The sequence below is a fragment of the Ranitomeya imitator genome, chromosome 1 (genome assembly GCF_032444005.1).
Source record: "Ranitomeya imitator isolate aRanImi1 chromosome 1, aRanImi1.pri, whole genome shotgun sequence".
Taxonomy (NCBI): domain Eukaryota; kingdom Metazoa; phylum Chordata; class Amphibia; order Anura; family Dendrobatidae; genus Ranitomeya; species Ranitomeya imitator.
The window spans coordinates 806,781,224-806,805,426 of record NC_091282.1 but is presented as its reverse complement, the minus strand read 5'-3'; the positions used below and the strand labels follow the sequence as shown (position 1 = coordinate 806,805,426).

Here is a 24,203-nt window from a genome sequence, read left to right as displayed (position 1 = left end):
CAGACAAACAGAGCCCTATCCTTCCTACTCTCTCTTGTGGCTGTCAGATATTGGACCATGCATCTTTTTACATCTTAAGTATGCAGTTCTTCTTCCCTTTTATTCTTGGGACTGGTACAGAAGGAGGGCAAGGATATCTCCTGGGGCCTATGAAACTGTGATGCAACTTTGGGAAGGTAAGCTGGGTCGATCCTAAGAATTACTCTATCTTCAAGTATTTGAGTGAAGGGTGGGTACGCCGATAAAGCTTATATATCACTTACACGGCGGGCAGTAGTTAAGGCTACAAGAAGGGAGGTCTTAAGGGATAAGATTTTTAAAGGAACCTCAGACAGGGGTTTAAAAGAAGTTTTAATTAGTGCATTTAGAACTAGATTTAGGTCCCAGGGAGGAGTAGTATGGAGAGGGATAGGCCTGGATAACTTGAGGCTCTAATGAATCTCATAATCCAACGATTTTTGGCTAAGTCATGGTTGTACAATGCTCCCAAGGTCGCCACCTGTACTTTCAAGGTGCTGGTAGCTAATCCCTGTTCTAACCCTTTCTGTAAGAACTCAAGGATTTTGTCTATTGGGATTTCTCCAGTCGGGTCAGAACCTGACACTGATATTAATTTTTTCCATATCTTCCCAAATGCTTTAGTGGTTACTAGTTTTCTACTCTGCAGTAGAGTGGATACTAAGTTTGATGAGAAACCCCTACTACTTAGGAGTTCCCTCTCAAAAGCCAAGCTGTCATGTGTAAATTTTTTATGTGGGGGTGATACACTGGTCCCTGGGATAAAAGATCTGGAGTGTCCGATAGAACCCAGGGGTCTGAAACAGACATCCTTCTCAGCCAAGAGAGCCATATTCTCCTAGGCCAGAAGGGAGCTACTACAATTACCATTGCTTTGTCCTCCCGTATTTTCCTCAATACTAAGAGGATGAGGGATATTGGCGGGAAAGCATAAGCAAGATAATTCCAGGGTATTGTGAAAGCGTCTAGAGCTACTGGATCCCCTCCCCCCCCCCGGGGATCGATTGAGCAGAAGGTTTCTATTTTCCGATTCTGACTGTTCGCAAATAAGTCTATTTCTGGCCGACCCCCGAGTTTTACAATCTGGTTGAAAAATGACTGGTTTAGTTCCCACTCCCCTTGTTTTAGAAGTGTCCGTCTTAGAAAGTCTGCTGTTCGGTTCTCTGAGCCTTTTATGTGGAGAGCTGTCAGAGACCCTAGATTGTGCTCTGCTAGACGAAGGATGGATTTTGTTACCTCCATCAACTCTCGAGACCTGGTGCCCCCTAGTGGTTAAGGCTACTTTCACACTAGCGTCGTACTCGGCCCATCGCAGTGCGTCGGGCCGACGTACCAGCGCATACTGTGGAAGCACCGCACAACGGGGGCAGCGGATGCATTTTTCCAAGGTTATTCGCTGCCCCATTGTGAGTTACGGGGAGGTGGGGGCGAAGTTCCGACCGCGCATGCGAGGTCGGAAATGGCGGACACGAAGCTAAAAAAAAAGTTGCAAGCAACGTTTTTTTGTTCGGATGGTCCGCCACAACACGACGCAACCGTCGCACGATGGTTGCGACGTGTGGCAATGTTAGTCTATGGGGAAAAAACGCATCCTGCCGACAACTTTGCAGGATGCGTTTTTTCGCCAAAACGACGCATTGCGACGTATCCCAAATGACGCTAGTGTGAAAGTAACCTTAGATATGCTACCACTACCTGGTTGTCCGAGAAGACTCTTATATGTTGGGAGCGAAGAAAATCCAGAAAGTGAACGAGAGCTAGCTTTACTGCCAGCAACTCTTTCATGTTCGAGGAGGCTAATTTTTGTTCTTGAGTCCAGGGGCCTTGTGCTACCTGATTGTCTAGATGTGCACCCCACCCAAAGGGACTTGCTTTCATGGTTAAGGTTTTTGCTGCTGGTAATACCCAAGGAACCCCCTTAGTTAAATTGACTGGGTCCGCTCACCATGCTAAGGAGTGTACTGTCTTTGATGAGATGTCTAAGGCTACGTTCACATTAGCGTTGCGCCGCTGTTGCGTCGGCGACGCAGCGGCGACGCAGCGGCGACGCGCCCCTATGTTTAACATAGGGGACGCGTGCGTTTTTTGGGTGGCGTTTTTCGCCACGTGCGTCGTTTCCGACGCTAGCGTCGGACGCAAGAAAATGCAACAAGTTGCATTTTCTGTGCGTCCGATTTTCGTCAAAAACGACGCACGCGTCGCAAAACGCGCGCGTTTTTGCGCGCGTTTGCGCGCGTTTTTCCGTGCGTCGCGCGTTGCGTCGCCGACGCAGGGCGGCGCAACGCTAATGTGAACGTAGCCTAATTGCCCGTCTAAATTCCTGTGTAGGGAAATGCCTGCGTCTAATATTTCCCACTGCAGGTCCCGAGTATGGCTTTGTGCCCACTGCACTGCCGGGATGCAGGCTGTCATTGATCCCAGCAGGGACATTGCCTTTCTCAGGGTAGTGACCGGGGAATATGTCTTTTGTGATACCATCTGTCATTTTTTGGATCTTCCCCTGTGGAAGATAGCATCTCTGTTTGATCGAGTCTAGGATTATCCCCAAGTACTCCTGTACCTGACTTGGTACAACTCTGGATTTGGGTAAATTCAGCATCCATCCTAGACTCGTTAGAGATCTCATTACCATATCCAACTGTTGTTTGCAATGATGAGAGGAGACACCTACTACCAAGAGATCGTCCAGATATGGGACTATTAGGATGTTTTGTTCTCTTATGTGGGCCATTACTTCTGACATTATCTTTGTAAATACTCTCGGTGCAATGACTAACCCGAAGGGGAGTGCTCTGAACCGGTAATGTTTTACCTCCCCCTGGATTGCCACCGCTACTCTGAGGTATTTCCTGTTATCTCTGTGAATGGGCACATGGTAGTATGGGTCTCTTAAGTCTAATACAGTCATGAAACACGATGGAAAAAGCATCTTTACAGAAGATTTTATTGTTTCCATTTTAAAATGTTGGACTTCCAGGAACTTGTTGTCCATTTGCAGCTCTCCGTGATCACTCATCGTGACTGTGGGTGCTTCTACTCCCCTTTCCCTCGCAGAAGGCCTGCATCATGCGGGTTTGGTGGCCGCCGCCACCTTCCCACTGTGCGCTCCGATGCTCCAGCGCCTCTAGTGACCGCCGTCACTCCCCATGGGGAAAGCACTTCTTTTTTTTGGATCGGCAGACTTGTTCCTCCTTCACTGCTTCTCCTCACTCACCCTCAAAGTATGCCGACCCCGGTGGTGGAGCTTCAGGGGAAGAAAAGCTACCGTCCCAGCCGAGGCAGGGAGCCCCACTGGTTCGGCCCCCGGCATCCTACGAAGATCTAAAGGTACGTGCTCTAGGTTCCCCATCAGGGACAGGAAACCAACTGATGTGGGAGAGAGGTACCGCCTTTTTCACCTGTATGTTTCCTGTCCCTGAGGGCGGATCCCTCTCTCTCCGTGGTGCCATCATGGGGGAAAGAGAAATGGGCATTTTACTATGTAAGAGGCACAGTGGTAGACATTATTACTCTGCGGGGCACTAAAAGGAGTATTGTTGACATGCCTCACAGCAGGTGCAGTAACAGGGATTTATTACAGTAGCGGCAGACTCCGCATTGATATTAGCAGAATGGGAAGTTTGTTCCGATTGTGAGTAGATGGGCATGGTGCTCGAAATATGAGAAGTCGAATATGTTTTTGGTGTAATCTCTGCAGACAAGTCGTGGCTGGAGAAGTTGTCCTGTTGGTCTGGGCAAGATCTTAAAGATGGGAAAAGTGAACGATTCCGTCAGAAAGAACGTAAGCTGTTTAGTCATTATCTACAACTGTACTGTAATCTCTTATATGTTCCATAGGACTGGTTTCTACTACTGTATGGTCACTATACCTCGGTAATACCAGTCTTGGTCTTTGTATAGTGATTTTTTCTCAGTAACAGTATGGTCATCTGCTGAGGTTCTCCTATACCCACAATTATCGGTGTGTATCACAATAGTTGTAAGCATGGTTACTTAGGTTAGTGACCACGCAGCTGTGTTTTCTTCACTAAGTTGAAACCCTAGCTGCCCCTCTGCTGCTATTCTGTAGATATTTTTTTTATCTAATATTATTTTATCTATATATGATTTTAGGCATAGGTGATCCATAGCATTATATGTACACATAACTATGAATTACTGTACAATTAAGGGATAGTAAAATAGTATGTATTAATTGGTCTGAAATCTGTCTTCTTACTGCTGTTCCCTGCTGATATAGATATATATTGTACATACACACTACACACATGGTCAAAATTGTTGGTACACCTCGTTTAATGACAGAAAAACCCACAATAGTCACAAAAATAACTTGAATCTGACAAAAGTAATAATAAATTTAAAAAAAATCTATGAAAATGAACACATGAAAGTCAGACATTGCTTTTCAACCATGCTTCCACAGAATAAAAAAAATAAATAAAACTCATGAAATAGGCCTGGACAGAAATGATGGTACCCATTAACTTAATATTTTGTTGCACAACCTTTTGAGGCAATCACTGCAATCAAACGATTCCTGTTACTGTCAATGAGACTTCTGCACCTCTCGACAAGTATTTTGGCCCACTCCCCAAGAGCAAACTGCTCCAATTGTCTCGTGTTGGAAGGTTGCCTTTTCCAGACGGCATGTTTCAGCTCTTTCCAAAGATGCTCAATAGGATTTAAGTCAGGACTTATAGAAGGCCACTTCAGAATAGTCCAATGTTTTCCTCTTAGCCATTCTTGGGTATTTTTAGCTGTGCGTTTTGGGTCATTATCCTGTTGCAAGACCTGTGACTGAGACCAAGCTTTCTGACACTAGGCAGCATATTTAGCTCTAGAATTCCTTGATAGTCTTGAGATTTCATTGTACCCTGTACACATTCTACACACCCTGTGCCAGAACATAACAGCCTCCTCCATGTTTCACAGTAGGGACAGTGTTCTTTTCTTGATATGCTTCATTTTTCCGTCTGTGAACATAGAGCTGATGTGCCTTGCCAAAAAGTTCAATTTTTGTCTCATCTGTCCATATGACATTCTCCCAGAAGCTTTGTGGCTTGCCAACATGTAGTTTGGCAAATTCCAGTCTGGCTTCTTTATGATTTTTTTTCAAAAATGGTGTCCTCCTTGGTCGTTTCCCATGAAGTCCACTTTTGCTCATACAATGATGGATGGTGCGATCTGACACTGATGTTCCTTGAGCTTGAAGTTCACCTTTAATCTGTTTAGAAGTTTTTCTGGGCTCTTTTGTTACCATTTGTATTATCCATCTCTTTGATTTATCATCAATTTTCCTCCTGCGGCCACATCCAGGGAGGTTGGCTACAGTCCCATGGATATTAAAGGGCCACCGTCACCCCCCTCCAGCCGTTATAAACTAAAAGAACCACCTTGTGCAGCAGTAATGCTGCATTCTAACAAGGTGGCTCTTTTAGTTTTTGGTTTATGTATTCCCAAAATAAAGCGTTTTGAAACTTATCCAAAATACCTGTCTTTATCCAGGGAGGCAGGTCCTCACTCCCCAGCTTGAACCGCTACTCTGCCGTCACTCAAATCTTCAGGGGCTTTCAGCGCCGCCCTCTCCACGCTGTTTGTGCTTCAAAACCGGCGCCTGCGCTGTGTACTACTGTGTTGTGCAGGCGCAGTAAGCTCTGGCCGTCTGACGTCCCAGCCAGGCTTGCAGACTGCGCCTGTACGCGCAGTGCGGCCACCCACCTTGGGAATCCCAGCCCCGCAGTGTGTTATGCATTATGCACAGTGCGGGGCTAGGATTCCTGGGCATGCGCACTGCGTGTGTCAGCCTGTCACCCAGGTCCCCGCCTTACAGCGTCTGTATAGTCAGCTGATCGTGCCTCCTCCTAGCAATTCTTTCCCGGCGATTGTGCAATATGTGCAACTGTAGTCACAGGAACATCAAGCTGCTTGGAGATGGTCTTAAAACTTTTACCTTTAACATGTTTGTCTATAATTTTCTTTCTAATCTCCTGAGACAACTCTTTCCTTCTCTTCCTCTGGTCCATATTGAGTGTGATACACACCATGTCACCAAACAGCACGGTGAGTATCTGTAGTCCTATATACAGACCCACTCACTGGTTCCAAGATTGTTAGTGGGTACACCTTGATTTAACATGTCCCTTTTGTCACATTATTTTCAGGGGTACCATCATTTCTGTCCAGGCCTATTTCATGAGTTTTATTTTATTTTTTTAATTCTGTGGAAGCATGGTTGAAAAGCAATGTCTGATTATTATTTATTTACCGTATTATTACTTTTGCCAGATTCAAGTTATTTTTGTGACCATTGTGGGTTTTTCTGTCATTAAACGAGTGGTACCAACAACTTTGACCGACCACGCGTGTATATCTATATATGCATATTTGGCCATACTTGTCTATTGTTTTTCTTTTATGTTAGCATATACAATATGTCAGATCAGTCTATTAATGATATAGAGGTGCTTTTGTAGATTAATTATATTTTCATTAGACAGAACCTCATTTGGAGCGTTTACCACCAGAATAAGCACTTTATAAACCGTATTTTTCGGACTATAAGATGCACTTTTTCCCCAAAAAAATTGTGAGGAAAATGGGGGGTGCGTCTTATAGTTGGAATGCAGGCTTACCGGTTGGTTGTGGCAGTAGTGTGGCAGCGGCAGAGGTGCGGGGATGATGAGGCATGGTGAGCGGTATGGCGTGAGCAGAGTCCCTTCCACAGGTGAGGTGATGCCGCGGCCCGGTATTCAAGGCGAGTAGCAGAGCCGGGTGAATCACGGCTTTCTCGGCGGCAGCGGCGGCCATGTTCCTTAGGCCACGCGTGCACAGATTGAGTTCTCTGCTTCCCGGGGTTTCAGGAAAATGGCTGTGGGAGGCCGTGTGTGCGCAGACTGAGATCGCGGCGGCCATTTTGCTAAAGCCGAGTTCGCAGATTGAGATGTCAGCTTCAGGAAAATGGCCACCGTGATCTCCATCTGCGCACGCGCTGCTTCCCACGGCCATTTTCCTGAAGCCCCGGGAAGCAGAGCACACAATCTGCGCACGCGCGGCCTCAGGAAGATGGCCGCCGCCACTGAGAAAGCTGTGATTCACCCGGCTCTGCTACTCGCCTTGAATACCGGGCTGCAGCGTCACTTCACCTGTGGAACAGACTCTGCTCACGGCATACCACTCACCGCGCCTCATCATCCCCGGGAAGATGGCCGTCGCCACCGAGAAACCGGTGATTAACCCGGCTCTGCTGATCGCATTGGATACCGGGCCGCGGCGTCACCTCATCTGAGCTGAGATGACCGCACCTCTGCCGCCTCCACACCACTGCCGCAACCCCCCACATGGACGCCAGGCTGCGGCATCGCCCACCTAAGCAGGAAGGGACCCTGCTCAGGTGCACGCCGTACCAACCACTGCACCTCAGCATCACCTCACCTCTGCCGCCACCATGCCTCCTGTGACCCTGCTCTGCCACCGCCAGCCCTCAGGTAAGATACCTTAAATTCGGACAATAAGACGGACCCCCATCTTATAAAAAAAAATCTTTTTTTCTGCAATTTTCACCCTAAATTTGGGGTGCATCTTATAGTCCGAAAAACACGGTACTCCAATCAAGCATTTTTTTAAAACCTGAAATAGAAGAAAATCTTTTTAAAAATTACCATATGACCAGGAATAGGAATGAATACGATGTTGTTCAAGCATTTTTTGAGCAATTGCTCACGCAGGTTTTGGTGCGGACCCATTCGAAAAGACTCCTAAAAAGATTCCATGTGCACCTAATTAGTTTAGTTTTGACAGGTAATTACCGTATTCAGAAATATCGGATAAAGAAAGAGAAGGATAACATAGCGATTTATAAAGGAGGAAAAAGGGGGAAAGTGAAAATGAAACAGGAAAAGCAGAAAAAAAGTTGGAAAAAGTACACTACAAGTATGAGTTTTTTAATCAACAAAAAAAAGTTTTTTTCTGCACTTACTTAGACATGCAGCCTAGAAAATCATGCTCTGACTGAGCTGTCTCTATGTGGGGCAACTTATGCTTCATTTTGGATTCCTTAACTGAACTCTTCTCGGTTTTTCCACGTGCACCTATAAAGAAATTAAGACAACATCTGTATGACAATTCTACATATGAAGATGAAAGTGTAACAATCAGAATTTTATACTGAGGCCATGTTCTTTGCAGAGTAAGGCCATGTTCACACATTCAGTATTTGGTCAGTATTTTCCCCTCAGTATCTATAAGCCAAATCCAGGAGTGGGTGATAAATACAGAAGTGGTGACGTGTTTCTATTATACTTTTCCTCTTACTGTTCTACTCCTGATTTTAGCTTACAAATACGTATGTCAAATATTTAACAAATACTGACGGTGTGAACTTGGCCTAAATGCTGCATTTCTTCTGCTGCCCTTTTTTGTGTAGAAAATCTACTGTATTTAAGGCCATGTTTTGACAATGCGTTCTAGGTAAAAAAAAATTCTGCGATTTTCCAAAAATGCGGTACAATCTTTGCATGTTGCCACATTTTCAGAAAATCACAGCAAGAAATTGTGTGAAATAATGGTGTGAACACAGCCAAATAGTTTAAAGGGGTGGGTTGGCACCTAAAATGTATTTTCTAAATATCTATCCTTATACCCTGACCACTTTTGTAATTTGCTTTATTACACAATACTCTACACTATTCTCTATCTAGGTAATCCTTAAATATGTTTTTTTTATGGTACTTCCTCTGACATTTTGTCAATTGTGATGTCAAAAGATGCTACAGCTGCGCTCACTCCCTGCAGTGTCCATCGCCCTCCTGGAACATGAGGTCACAGGGGTAGCACTGGAGTTAGTCATTAGTTTCTTGCATCATTGCCCCCTTCTGAAGATGTTTTGGGCCATGGGTGATGGATGATGTGAAAGCAGTGAGTGCAGCGCTGGCACTCCGCTTCTGTCTCCGCCACCACTGTAGCTTTTAACTGTAAACGACATCACCAGGGGGTGGAGATGGAAGCAATGAATGACAGCAGCGCTGCCCCATAGCTTCTTGCACTACCCTCAAACAAATCGTCATCAGGGGGCAGCATTAGTGTCATTCACAGTTTCTATCTCCCCCCCCTGACAACATCTTCTTTCACAGAAGCTACAGTTGCAGCAGAGGGCAGTCAACGCACTCCCCTTTCCCACAGTGTCCATCATCCAGGATCCAGGGCATCTTCAGATGGGGCGGTGATGCAATAAACTAGTGAGTAACTGCAGTGCTGCCCCCTGATGACATTCTGTTCCAGAGGAGGTGATAGACAATCCAGGGAAATGACTGCAGCCCCAGACTCCTGTGACGTCATGTTTGAGACTTCTCTCAAAAGCAACGTGACCGGATGTGCAGTAAAAAAAACACATTACAGGATTAGGTACTGTTGAGTGAGAAAAGTGTAAGGTGTTGTGTAATAAAGCAAATTACAAAAGTGGTTAGGATGCAAAAGATAGATGGTAAGAAAATCCATTTTAGGTGCCGCACTACCCCTTTAAGCAAAGTAAATGTGATTTCATGAAAACTCATCCCCAGTGTTTGCGAGTCTAGCAGTTTGGTTGTGAGTCTGATGTTGGCTATGTTTGCTGATGTGGTAACCACATGTTCCGACATTTGCTTTTAGCGTTTTCATTTGAACCATTTAGTCTTTTCCATCATCAGTAGTGAATCACATTTTACACTATATGATTGTTTTTATGAGTCTCTTCTCTAATGATTGGGATCTTTGTTGCCATATTTGTTCATTTGGTACCATGAGTCCCAGCATTTGGGCTTAGTATTTTCATTTTAGCCATTTAGGCTTTTCCATCACCAATAGTGCATTACATTTTACACTATATGATTGGTTTTATCAGCCTCTATTCTAGCAAAGTATTGATTTATTTTACTCACTTATATAGCGCTAACATATTCCGCAGCACTTTATAGACATTATCATCGTGGTCCCTGATGGAGCTCACAATTTAGATTCCCTATCGGTATGTCTTTGTAGTGTTGGAGGAAATCGGAGAACCTGGAGGAATCCCACACAACCACGGGGAGGACAATTTGCATTTTTATTGCTTTATGTTTGTTCATGTGGTACCACAAATTCCAGCAATTGCTATTAGTATTATTAATATTTAATAAGTTTTAATTAGTATTAATATCTATAATATAACGCTGGGAGCGTCACTCTGTCCGAAGCCTTTATAGACTGCGCAAGCGCCGGCGCAGTCTGGGCCTCACAGAGTGACGCTTCCAGGAGATCGCGGTATGCGTAAACACTGAATGCACACCGCGATCTCCAACAGAGAAGCAGGGACCGCCAGGAGGGTAAGTATGAGCTATATTCACCTGTCCCCCATTCCACCGCTGCGCGCCGCCATCTTCCCGGTCTTCGGCCTGTGACCTTCAGTTCAGAGGGCGCGATGGCGCCGCCCTCTGACTGACCAGTCACAGCCAGAGGACCGGGAACAAGGCGGCGCACAGCGGTGGAACGGGGCCAGGTGAATATAGTAAGTGCTGGGGGGCCTGAGCTGGCAGCGACTCCGGCACCTGACCCCCACAGTGCGCCGGTGTCCCCGCCTGCTCAGGCCCCCCAGCACTCGGCGCCCAGCGACCATAGGTGAGTATGGTATTTTTTTTTTATATATATTGCAGCAGCATACGGGGCATATACAATGGAGCATCTTATGGGGCCATAAACCATAATGGAGCATCTTATGGGGCCATAAACCATTATGGAGCAGTGTACGGGGCATATAGTATGGAGCATCTTATGGGGGCCATAAACCTTTATGGAACAGCGTACGGGGCATACACTATGGAGCATCTTATGGGGGCCATAAACCATAATGGAGCAGTGTACGGGGCATATACTATGGAGCATCTTATAGGGGCCATAAACCATAATGGAGCAGTGTACGGGGGCATATACCATGGAGCATCTTATGGGGGCCATAAACCTTTATGGAGCAGTGTACGGGGGCATATACTATGGAGCATCTTATGGGGGCCATCAACCTTTATGGAGCAGTGTACGGGGCATATACTATGGAGCATTTTATGTGGGCCATAAACCTTTATGGAGCAGCGTATGGGGTATATGGATGGGAGCAGCAAATTAAAGAACGGTGGCGCAGGATGGGAGCAGCACATGACAGAACGGGGCAGCATATGTCAGAATGGGGGCGCAGGATGGGAGCAGCACATGTCAGAATGGGGGCGCAGGATGGGAGCAGCACATGACAGGATGGGGACGCAGGATGGGAGCAGCACATGACAGGATGGGGACGCAGTATGGGAGCAGCACATACCAGGATGGAGACCATAGAACGGGTTCAATAGCTAGTATATATATATATATATATATATACAGTATATATATATATATAATAAAATATTATTATATTTGACAATATACTACTGTTTTTATGATTCTGGAAAAAACTGATGACAGGTTCCCTTTAAAAGGTGTAATGAGAGAATTAAATCAAAATGCCACAATTGCAGTTTTTTGGTTACTGAGAAAAAACAAAAAAATTGTAATAATGCGATCAAAACCTACTATGTTTCCCAAAGTGATGTCAATAAAAACATTGACTTGGGACACAAACATTTTTGAGCAAATGTTCTTCAGTACCCCCTGGAGTGATTGTAAGTAGGCCTCAATTTTTAGCGCAAATTTTGCAACATTTCAGTGGAACATGCAACTCTTTGTGTTAAAAATGTGCATATGTGCATAAAATGTTAAAGACAAAAATAAATAGCATTATTGATTCTGTGTAAAATTCAGGGACCATGTGCACCATTTTTGAAGCAAAAACATCAACAAAAAAAATCCCTGACAAATAACAGTAAATGATAAATCGGGTTTTTATGTTTTTTTGTTTATTGTTCTCTTTGTTGTTATGTTTATTGATGTGGTAACAGAAGTCCAGAAATTTGCGGTCAGTGCTTTCATTTTAATCATCTCGTATTTCCATCACCAATAATGCCTGACAATACATACCCGGCTTATACTCGAGTCAATAAGCTTACCCAGATTTCAGTGGCAAAATTAGGTGCCTCGGCTTATACTCAGGTCGGGTTATACTCGAGTATATACGGTAAGTCCACAGCAGTCTGGCTACAATACCTTATTGTCATTCCACATAATGATTCAGCCTTCATTGCTGCTTTCCTCTGCACTATTGTAACCTTTTGGAGTGTTGGTATGAGGTCAATGGAACACCTATAGCTTGACGTCTGTCTTGTAGCCAAATGCTATGCAAAAGCCTTCTGATGGATTGTATAGATACTGTTTTACATCATAAGCTTGTTATTTAATGTTCAATTTAATTTGCAGTATAGAATGGAACAATCAAAGAACCAGTAGTACGATCATTTCTACAAAGTTTCCCAGGAAATGTTTTTTAATATAACGCCAAGCCGCATGTTGCTTGTGCTAGTATGAGCAGGCGGCATAGCCTAAATGTGCCACCATTGCCTGCAGTATTTCTGGACTTGAGAACAAGATATGCTACATTTCAGGAAAAGTCATGCATATTTCGGAAAGACAGTGCGTAACCACATAGTGTATCCATCACAGCAGCATGGCTTTGCAGAAGGAAGGACCTTTCATCAATATAAAAAACATTGGCAAAGAAAACAGAGGACTATCCTACATCAGACAAGAATGGAACAACATTCCTTTAGGCTCATACTCACTTGCACGAGACTAGGATGAGTCTCGCACAGCAATACCCGACACTGCACCTGGCACAGAGGAGCGGAGCGTGCGGCTGCATGTATTCCCATGCGGCCTAACTCTCCAATCTGAGTGCCGGCAGCAGCGCCAGGTATTGCCGTGCGAGACTCATCCGAGTCTCGTGCAAGTGAGTATGAGCCCTTACCCAAAACTCCAAGGGAATACTCTTCCAATATTTGGAAACATGCTGCTGCTGCTTCAATTTCTAAATGAATTATTTTTTTCAAATGAAATGGAAAAATGTCTTTCAACTTCTGATTTGTGTTCCATGTTATCTTGAGAATAAAATATGCCTGTAAGAGATTTCTAAATCATTGCATTCTTGTTTTCTTTACATTTCACACAAGGTCCCAAGTTTTTGGAATTGGGGTGGTACATGTCTATTGATCCTGTGATTTCCGGAACTCCCAGACATTTTCGCCTTGGTGGTGCAATTTCAAAATTGAGGAGTGTAGAAGGGAGTATTTGTTTGAGTTCTGTTACCATGAGGATTGCACATAATGTACCGTAAATACTTGTGTATAAGCCGAGTTTTTCAGCACATTTCCTTGTGCTGAAAACGCCCCCCTTGGCTTATACACTAGTCATTATACCAGAAAGATGGCGGGGTAGCGACGGAGCAGTGGGTCACAGAGGCAGGAGCCGGCGGCTTAAGAGAAATGAATATTCACTGTGCTGGCAGTGAATATTAATTTATCTTATAGCGAGCACCGTTACAGCCGCAGCTGCCAGCTTCCAGCACACATCCTATTTACCTTCCTACGAGCCATCGCTGCATCTCGTTCGTTCCGGCCCAGCGATCATGTGGCCCTGCTCATTAAGGTAATGAATATTCACGCCTCTCCACTCCCATAGGCGTGGAGTGAATATTCATTACCTTAATGAGCGGTGCCACGTTATCACTCGGCAGGAAGAGTTGCTGGTGCCAGAAAGAGATGAAGCGAGGGCGCGCAGGAAGGTAAGTAGGATGTGGGTTTTTTATTTTTTTTATAGGAACCATGTATACATGGATAGGGATGGGGAGCCTTGCATACAAGGATAGGGGATAAGGAGCCGTACATACAAGGACAGGGATGGGGGAGCCATGCATACCAGGATAGGGATGAGGGGACAATGCATACCCAGCTTATACTTGAGTCAATAAGTTTATCCAGTTTTTCGGGGCAGATTTAGGTGCCTCAGCTTATATTCGCGTCAACTTATACTCGAGTATATACGGTATATTTGCAAAGGAACACATAGCTTTTAAACATCAATGTGAAATATTACAGGAATGTAATATCCTGTACCTGTGTGTGGCTTTAGGGAGTGAAATCGTGAAGAAAGCCAAGTCTTATCAGTGACCTCAGATCTTGGATCTTGAAGCTCGAGCACTGGGTATTCCACTTCTGGCTGTGACTGAAATATAAAATAAAATAAAAGTTAATAGTTAATTTAAAGAGGACTTTCAGTAATGCACTTTTATTTTAAACTTTATAGCTCACTAAAAAGGGCCTGAAGTGATGATTAACCCCTTTACGGTCAGGTGCCGCGCCGCTGCCAGCACTTTAACCTCATAAATGCTGCGATCAAAATCACAGTATTTACACAGCAGGCTGAGGGAAGAAACCTCCTCTGCCCTTGGATCAGCACCACCCACAACATCATCATGGGGGCCCAATCATTGCTATGGTGACCCGATGTTGTCATGATAACATGCGGGTCACTAGAGCTAGCAAACTTTCTAGATCATGCTCAGTGCATGATCTAAGAATTTTGTCTGTCAGTGCAAAGCTGACCGTTTATACAGCATAGGAATATTCCCACATTTCTATGCTTTACAAGCGATCAGACTGCAAAAAATGAAAGTCCCATAGTGAGACAAAGTAAAAAAGGGAAAACAATTGCAAAAATATTAAAATATATATATATATATATATATATATATATATATATATATATAACTCGTAAATAAATATTTTTATGAAAAAATAAGCAAAAAAAAAGTACAAATATTTGGTATCGCCACATCCGGGAGACCCGACCTATAAAACTTTCCCACTAGTTAACCCCTTTAGTGAACACCATAAAAAAGAAAGAACGAGGCAAAAAAACAATGCTCTGTCATCATACCGCCTTACAAAACGTGGAATAAAACACAACCAAAAAGACGAAAGTAAATAAAAATGGTACCACTAAACAAGTCATCTTGTCCTTCAAAAAACAAGCTGCCATAAACCTTAATCAGCAGAAAAATAAAAAAGTTATAGTTCTCAGAATAAAGCGATGCAAAAATTATGATTTTTTCTATAAAATAGTTTTTATTGTGTAAAAGCACCAAAACAAAGAAAAACTATATAAATGTGGTATCGCTGTAATCTTACTGACTCAAAGAATAAGGGTACCTTATCAATTTTACCAAATATGGAACAACATAAAAAAAAACAATTTCTGAATTGCTGGAGTTTGTTCATTCTGCCTCCCAAAAAGTTGGAATAGAAAGCTATAAAAAAATGTCATGTGGCCGAAAATGTCACCAATAAAAACGTCAACTTGTCCCACAAAAAACAAACCCTAGCATGACTCTGTCGGTCGAAATATGGAAAAATTATAGCTTTCAAAATATGGTGATACAAAAACAATTTTTTGCAACAAAAAAAAGCGTTCTTTAAGTGTGTGACAGCTGCAAACATAAAGAAAACAATATAAATCTGGTATTGCTGTAATCGCGCCGACCCGAAGAATAAAGTCGCCTAATCAATTATACCGCATGAGAAACGGCGTAAAAAATAAATAAAACCAATTCTTCACCTGCTGTTGATTTGTTCATTCTGCCTCCCACAGTTTTGTGCACTTCTGAAATGGACAGCGCTGAACAGAGGACAGGCGGAATCCAGAGTGGCTCCCTAGAGGGTCTGAGCTGAACATGTCACTCATAGACATAGATGGAAACCCTTATATAAGTGCTCAGCGTAGAGTGCCGGATAAATGTGATCCCAAATGTCATGTAAAATGTTCCCAACAAAAGCTTCAAATCAATCCACAAAAAGTAAGTCCACACTCAGGTCCTTCCTCTATCCATGGAAATATAGGGGCTGCCACATTACTGGTAGCACAAAGGCTCTGAAAAAGCGCTATGGCTCCTCACCCCCCAAAAGAAATCCAGCACTTTCTGCGCTCCTACACCCAAATGCCTCCTCCCTTCTGAGCACCACAGGGCGCCAAAACCGCAGTTTGCATCAACTTGTTTGACATTTCTGTAGCGATGAGAGCTCGCCTAATTTGAGGGTGCATGTTGTTAGGGCTAGCAGAATGCACGGAGTAATAGGTAGGTAGCTACAAGGTGTATTCGCAGCCCGGGGTCCACCATGCAGAGATATCTGCTGCTAAGTAATGGCGGATGGACTCAGCTCACACATGGGTTAAGCTTCACCCCGTGTGAACTGGTAGCGAACTCTGTTGCCTCACAGAGTTGCGCTGTACACAAAACTAATACCCTAACTAGGGTTGTGCTTGCTCTAGAACTCTTCTGTGCTAACCGCACACATGAAGGAACCAGATGCTAAGGCAAGGCTAATTGCCCCCAATGACGCTAGCTGCCTGCCTGAGCGTACAGTCCCAATGCTAACAGCTTCAGACCACATAAGAAAAGAGTGGTATAGTATCCACTGGCATAAGCAAAAACACATTTGATACTAGCGCATGGCCGTGCGGCCATGCAAGCCTTATATAGCTGCAGCAAGTAAAAGACCTTCCTAGAAGGACCAATGAGAGACTGCCATACCTGAGCATGTGACCCTAAATCTCCACTAAGAGATCTTGCCCTGGGCATGCTCAGTGTGTGCAAAGCAGGACTTAGTCCTAGCACCTACAGGACCTTCCTGAAAGGACCAATGGACTTAGGTGCCATATCAGACCATGTGACCCTCGATCTCCACTGAGAGATCTTACTCAGGGCATGCTCAGAACGAGAAAAGCAGGACTTAGTCCCAGAAGCGTCTGCTCGCCGCTGCCCAGCACTGACTTCAATGGCAGAAGCAGGAAAAGCAGCAGTAACGCTTTGTACAGAGTGGGACTGAGCAAGACGCTGGAACCGACGTCTCCGCTGAGCAGGCTCCACTGCAGCAGGAGAAGAATGGGAGACCGCAGTGGAGATGGCCCGAGATTCCCCCTGTGCAGAGGCAGGAATTTGACCCCTAACACATGTCTCCAGAAATATGAGCTGGGAACAACGTACTGGTCATTACAGCGTACTGTTCACTACAACAGTAGTTTGCAATTTTCACTCAGCAAAATTCCCTGCTGCTTGTTTCTGGAAAACACCATGGAGTCAAAATCATCACTACACCTGTACATAAATTCCCAAAGGGGTGTAATCTCCAAAATGTGGTCACTTGAGGGGGATTCTGCTTTTCTAGCCCTTGGGGTTTTGTATATGGAGTCCGCATACTATTCTAGGAAAATCTGCCCTTCAGCAGGAAATTAGCGCTCCAGGAGGCAAATAGTACTCTGTCACTCCGCCATATGGCTAAGCAGTACTGTACAGACACATATGGGGTATTTCTACATTCAGCAGAAATTCTGGGACAAATTTTGGTGGCATGTTTACAGTTTTCCAACTGTAAAAATGTAAAATCTGGGGCTAAAACAACTTTTTGTTGGTAAAAATGTAATTATTTTTATCTTCACTGCCAAACGGTATAAAAATCTGTGACCCACCTGTGGTGTCAATATGATCACTGCACCCCTAGATTAATTCATTGAGAGGTGTAGTTTGAAAATTGGGGTCTCTTATAGGGGGTTTTGCTGTTCTGGCACCTCAGGGGCTCAGCAAACGTGACATGGCCCCCTCAAAGCAGTAGAGCAAAATCTGAACTCCAATATGGGCTTCTTCCCTTCTGAGCTTTGCACTGTGCCTCAAAAGTATTTTTCAACCACATATGGGGTATCATTGTACTTAGAAATTGAAAAACAAATTTTGGGGTCCATTTTCTCCTGCTATCCTTGTAAAAATGAAAACAACTTTTTTGTGGAAAAAATATATTTTTTCTCATTTTCACAGATCAATGTAAAATTCTGTGAAGCACATTTGGGTTGAAGATGCTCACCACACATATAGATGAATTCCTTGAGGGGTCTAGTTTTCAAAATGGGGTCACTTGTGGAGGTTTTCCACTGTTGAGTCACATCAGGTGCTCTTCAAATGCTACCATTCCATCAAAGTCACTTCTTCCTTTCTGAGCCCTGTCGTGCACCCAAACCGTGGTATTCCCCCCACATATGGGGTATCTGCGTAGTCAGAAGAAATCGCACAACAAATTTTGGGGTCCATTTTCTCCTGCTACCCTTGTAAAAATTACAATTTTGGGGCTAAAACAAAATTTTCTGGCAAAAATGTGATTTGTTTTTATTTTCATGGCTTTACGGGGTTCAAGGTGCTCACCACACATCTAGATAAGTTCCCTAAGGGGTGTAGTTTTTAAAATGGTGTCACTTTTGGGGGGATTTCCACTGTTCAGACACATCAAGGGCTCTCCAAATGCAACATGGCGTCCGCTAATGATTCCAGTAAATTTTGCATTCAAAAAGTCAAATGGCGCTCCTTCCCTTCCAAGCCTTGTCGTGTGCCCAAACAGTATTTTTCCTCCACATATTGGGTATCGTTGAAATTGCACAACAAATTGTACAGTGCAAAAATAATCAAGAAGTTAGTTGCGCTAGTATACTTTACTAAAAACTGGCAAACATGAAAAAATTACTATTTTAAAGGTATGCCTTGAGTGCTCTGCGTTAGCCACTAATGAAAAATAGGTTTTAATTAAAGTGTAACATAGAAAATAAATACTTGCTTGTGGTTATGTGTAAAGTATTCCTGCCCAAGTTAGAAAAATTTGTTACACAATGCATAAGCCCATGTTCCTTCATATGTTTCAATCATGGATTAAATTAATGTAATAAATATATGTTAAAACATTTTTTCTAAACATTACTTATTAAATATAATGCTGTAAAAAGGATGGGAAGAAATAATAATGGGGGAAATTGAGGGGCAGGGTGAACAAGGGGAAGGGGAGTGAGGTGGGTAAGGAATAATAAAAGATGGGATGACAGAAAACACTGATATAAAATATATATTAGTATAAAAAATATATTTCGTTACTGTATTTTAATTGTATTATTTTGTTTTAGTAAAAACAGGAAATATATCAGTGTTTTCGGTTATAAGCTTATGAATTGTATAACAAATTTCATTAGTTCCTATTATACCAATAACAGCATGCAGTAGGCATATAGAACTTTCCACATCTGCTTGGAGAAAGAGTGGGGGGTACTAGCCAATAAAGAACAGCTCTGTGCTATCTTAAAGATACCCTGATGAAGGGGAACTGTGTATTCCCCAAAACACGCTGGTTGGCTTTTTGGTCTTCCCGACACTCCATACCCCTGTGATGTCACAAGCCGTCTCCAGCACCGTCGGCCATTTTCTTCCTGCCGAGTATCCAGGGACACTACCGGCAGGAGCGCCCCTTTCTCTACATGTGCATCCCTCGATCTGCACCAGATGCCACATTACAACATTAGACTACACCGACAAGTCACCCATCTTCAGAGGCTGCACGGCAACACATCTGAATGGTGCACCTGCAGGGTAGGTTATCTGCCTCATATTGAATATGTAACTCTCGCACCCTGACTGATTGGCGTGAGCATGGGGGGTGTGGCTCCACTGTGCCACAAACCAGACTTCCCTGGAAGGGGCATGACTAAGCAGCTTCCTTAGTGTTCACTGGAACCTCTGATGGTGAGGTCAGGCTTGTGCGGCAGGCAGCTGCCAGGTACCACTCCAGGGTGAAGTCTGGCTGTGGCTTCTAATCCCACTGGGGGACAGAACACTGACCGGCAGGCGGGCATGACTGAGACACTGATGGGCAGGCGGGCACGGCTGAGACTCAGGCAGGTGTGAGTGGTATATGGGAACAGGTAGAAACCGGTACTCACTGGTGGAGCAGGGACTGACTTGGGAATGACAGGAACACGGACAGGTGCGAGTGGAATATGGGAACAGGTAGGGACCTGTTCAGACTGGGGAACAGGGATTGATTCAGGGAGGACAGGAAGACAGATAAGCGTGGCATATGAGAACAGGTAGAGACCTGTTCAGACTGTAAGGACTAAGATCCAGGAGGTGCGAAACAAGAGCAGAGCCGAACCGCAAGGAGCGGAGGAGGGCAGAACCGCAAGGAGCAGAACCGCAAGGAGCAGAGCAGGGCAGAACCGCAAGGAGCAGAGCTGCAGAGGGAGAGCTGAGCCAGAGCAGAGCGGAGCTGCAGAGAGAAAGCAGCGGAACCGCAGAGTGAGGGCAATAGTGTTTTCTCTATTATTCTTTATTTGCTACAAATTGTACAGTGCAATTTCTCCTGTTATCCTTATGAACAATCAAAATTTGGGGCTAAAACATTTTTGTGGGAAAAATTAGATTTTTTATTTTCATGGCTCAATATTATAAACCTTTGTTTAGTACCTGGGGTTCAAGGTGACCACCACACATCTAGATAAATTCCGTGAGGGGTGTAATTTGCAAAATGGTGTCACTTGTAGGTGGTTTCTACTGTATAGGCACATCAGGGGCTCTCCAAAATGCGCCATGGTATCCGCTAATTATTCCAGCAAACTTTACATTAAAATAGTCTAGTGGAGCTCCTTCCCTTCTGAGCGCTGCAATGCGCTCAAACAGTGGTTTTCCCCCACATACAGGGTAGCTCCATGCTCAGGAGAAATTGCACAATAAATTTTGGGGCCCACTTTTTCCTGTTACCCTTGTGAAAATAATAAAAAATTTGGTGTAAAGTATAATTTTTCTGACAAAAAGTTAACTGTTTATTTTTTCCTTCCACATTCCTTTAATATCTGTAAAGCAGCTGAAGGACTAATAAACTTCTTGAATGTGGTTTTGAGAACCTTGAGAAATGCAGTTTTTAGAATGATGTCACTTTTGGGTATTTTCTGTCACATAAGCCCTTGTAAAGTCACTTCAAATGTGATGTAGTCCCTAAAAAAAAAATGGTATTGAAAATTTTGTTGGAAAAATGAGAAATCATTGGTCAACTTTTAACCCTCCTAACAAAATCATGTTTCCAAAATTGTGGTGATGTAAAGTAGACATGGGGGAAATCTTATTTATGAACTATTTGTGTGACATAAGGGCATACAAATGAAAAGTTGCAACATTTTCAAAATCGTCACCAAATTTCCATTTTTTTTTCACAAATAAACGCAAGTCTTATCGAAGAAATGTTACCACTATCATGAAGTACAATATACAATGGTATTCAAAAGTCCTGCATAGGCGTGAAGAAAACTGTATGTTTCATACTTCTGCATCTCTTCAGTGAAACTGGTGGAACATACCGTATATGTTTTTGTAATCCCTCATTGTATGCCATACTCATTTTTAAATGTCCCAAGTGTATAAATTGGTTGGTATGCGCATTTTTGATAATGTTTTTTACAGCATAACCATGCCTACACCAGTACAGTGTGTAGAATGGTGAACAGGTTTCTAAGTTCATTAACTTCCAATGCAAGTTCACACAGACTTAAATTTTACTTTTTCAGATTTATTATTTTTTATTTAATTCAGAGTGTTGAGCAGAAGGCAGCATTTTCTTATTAAGGATGTCTATGTATTTTTTTTGCATTAACCATACCCTCCACAATATGAAGCCTTCCAACACCATTGGCTGCCATACAGCCCCAGACCATTACTTTCATCGGATGTTTCACAGAGAAGCTCAAACACTCTGGCTTGTACTCTTCATGTGGGAGCCTTCTCACATAAGACTTGCCATCATTTCCTAAAATGCAAAAAGTGCTTTCATCACTAAATAGCACTTTTTCCCACTCCTCCTTCCTCCATTTTAAATATTTCAATGCCCACAGTTTTCGCCTTTGTCTTTGTATGGCTGTCTGTTATGTTTGCTAATGACAGGTGTTATGAAGGCAATCCAGAAACACAGTGTGCTTAGCGATCAGAGCGCACACAGTGATCTGACAAATACCCAAAAATACAAGAACGAGCTCTGAGACGTGGAAACTCTGTAGACTGCACACCTGATCCTATCCTAAACACAACTAAAAGCGGCTGTGGATTGCGCCTAACAACTACCTAGGCAACTCGGCACAGGCTAAGAAACTAGCTAGCCTGAAGATAGAAAAATAGGCCTGACTTGCCCCAGAGAAATTCCCCAAAGGAAAAGGCAGCCCCCCACATATAATGACTGTGAGTAAGATGAAAAGACAAAACGTAGGGATGAAATAGATTCAGCAAAGTGGGGCCCGATATTCTAGGACAGAGCGAGGACAGTAAAGCGAACTTTGCAGTCTACAAAAAACCCTAAACCAAACCACGCAAAGGGGGCAAAAAAAAACCCACCGTGCCGAACTAACGGCACGGCGGTACACCCTTTGCGTCTCAGAGCTTCCAGCAAAACAAAAGACAAGCTGGACAGAAAAAAAGCAACAAAAAAGCAAAAGCACTTAGCTATACAGAGCAGCAGGTCACAGGAACAATCAGGAGAAGCTCAGATCCAACACTGAAACATTGACAAGGAGCAAGGATAGCAGCATCAGGCGGAGTTAAGTAATGAAGCAGTTAACGAGCTCACCACTTGTGACCACAGGAGTGAATTCAGCCACAGAATTCACAACAGTACCCCCCCCTTGAGGAGGGGTCACCGAACCCTCACCAGAGCCCCCAGGCCGACCAGGATGAGCCGCATGAAAGGCACGAACAAGATCGGAAGCATGAACATCAGAGGCAAAAACCCAGGAATTATCTTCCTGAGCATAACCCTTCCATTTAACCAGATACTGGAGTTTCCGTCTAGAAACACGAGAATCCAAAATCTTCTCCACAATATACTCCAATTCCCCCTCCACCAAAACCGGGGCAGGAGGCTCAACAGATGGAACCATAGGTGCCACGTATCTCCGCAACAACGACCTATGGAATACATTATGTATGGAAAAGGAGTCTGGGAGGGTCAAACGAAAAGACACAGGATTGAGAACCTCAGAAATCCTATACGGACCAATAAAACGAGGTTTAAATTTAGGAGAGGAAACCTTCATAGGAATATGACGAGAAGATAACCAAACCAGATCCCCAACACGAAGTCGGGGACCCACACGGCGTCTGCGATTAGCGAAAAGTTGAGCTTTCTCCTGGGACAAGATCAAATTGTCCACTACCTGAGTCCAGATCTGCTGCAACCTATCCACCACGGAATCCACACCAGGACAGTCCGAAGACTCAACCTGTCCTGAAGAGAAACGAGGATGGAACCCAGAATTGCAAAAAAATGGAGAAACCAAGGTAGCCGAGCTGGCCCGATTATTAAGGGCGAACTCAGCCAACGGCAAAAAGGACACCCAATCATCCTGGTCTGCAGAAACAAAACATCTCAGATATGTTTCCAAGGTCTGATTGGTTCGTTCGGTCTGGCCATTAGTCTGAGGATGGAAAGCCGAGGAAAAGGATAGGTCAATGCCCATCCTACCACAAAAGGCTCGCCAAAACCTTGAAACAAACTGGGAACCTCTGTCAGAAACAATATTCTCAGGAATGCCATGCAACCGAACCACATGCTGAAAGAACAAAGGTACCAAATCAGAGGAGGAAGGCAATTTAGCCAAGGGCACCAGATGGACCATTTTAGAAAAGCGATCACAGACCACCCAAATGACTGACATCTTTTGAGAAACGGGAAGGTCAGAAATGAAATCCATCGAAATATGTGTCCAAGGCCTCTTTGGGACCGGCAAGGGCAAAAGCAACCCACTGGCACGAGAACAGCAGGGCTTAGCCCTAGCACAAATCCCACAGGACTGCACAAAAGTACGTACATCCCGTGACAGAGATGGCCACCAGAAGGATCTAGCCACTAACTCTCTGGTACCAAAGATTCCAGGATGACCAGCCAACACCGAACAATGAAGTTCAGAGATAAGTTTATTAGTCCACCTATCAGGGACGAACAGTTTCTCTGCTGGACAACGATCAGGTTTATTCGCCTGAAATTTTTGCAGCACCCGCCGCAAATCAGGGGAGATGGCAGACACAATGACTCCTTCCTTGAGGATACCCGCTGGCTCAGATAAACCCGGAGAGTCGGGCACAAAACTCCTAGACAGAGCATCCGCCTTCACATTTTTAGAGCCCGGAAGGTACGAAATCACAAAGTCGAAGCGGGCAAAAAATAACGACCAACGGGCCTGTCTAGGATTCAAGCGCTTGGCAGACTCGAGATAAGTCAAGTTCTTATGATCAGTCAATACCACCACGCGATGCTTAGCTCCTTCAAGCCAATGACGCCACTCCTCGAATGCCCACTTCATGGCCAGCAACTCTCGATTGCCCACATCATAATTACGCTCAGCGGGCGAAAACTTCC

General features: G+C 44.0%; 1 protein-coding gene across 1 annotated transcript in view; it reads right to left on the bottom strand.

Annotated features, from left to right (window-relative positions):
- Positions 1 to 24,203, bottom strand: part of TMEM59L (transmembrane protein 59 like) — a 162,902-nt gene that overhangs the window by 33,644 nt on the left and 105,055 nt on the right. Inside the window, exons 5-6 of the mRNA XM_069738989.1 lie at positions 14,061 to 14,169; positions 7,997 to 8,108 (exon numbers count right to left, since the gene is read on the bottom strand). Coding sequence (XP_069595090.1) covers positions 7,997 to 8,108; positions 14,061 to 14,169 — 221 coding nt within the window. The remainder of the gene's footprint in view (positions 1 to 7,996; positions 8,109 to 14,060; positions 14,170 to 24,203) is intronic.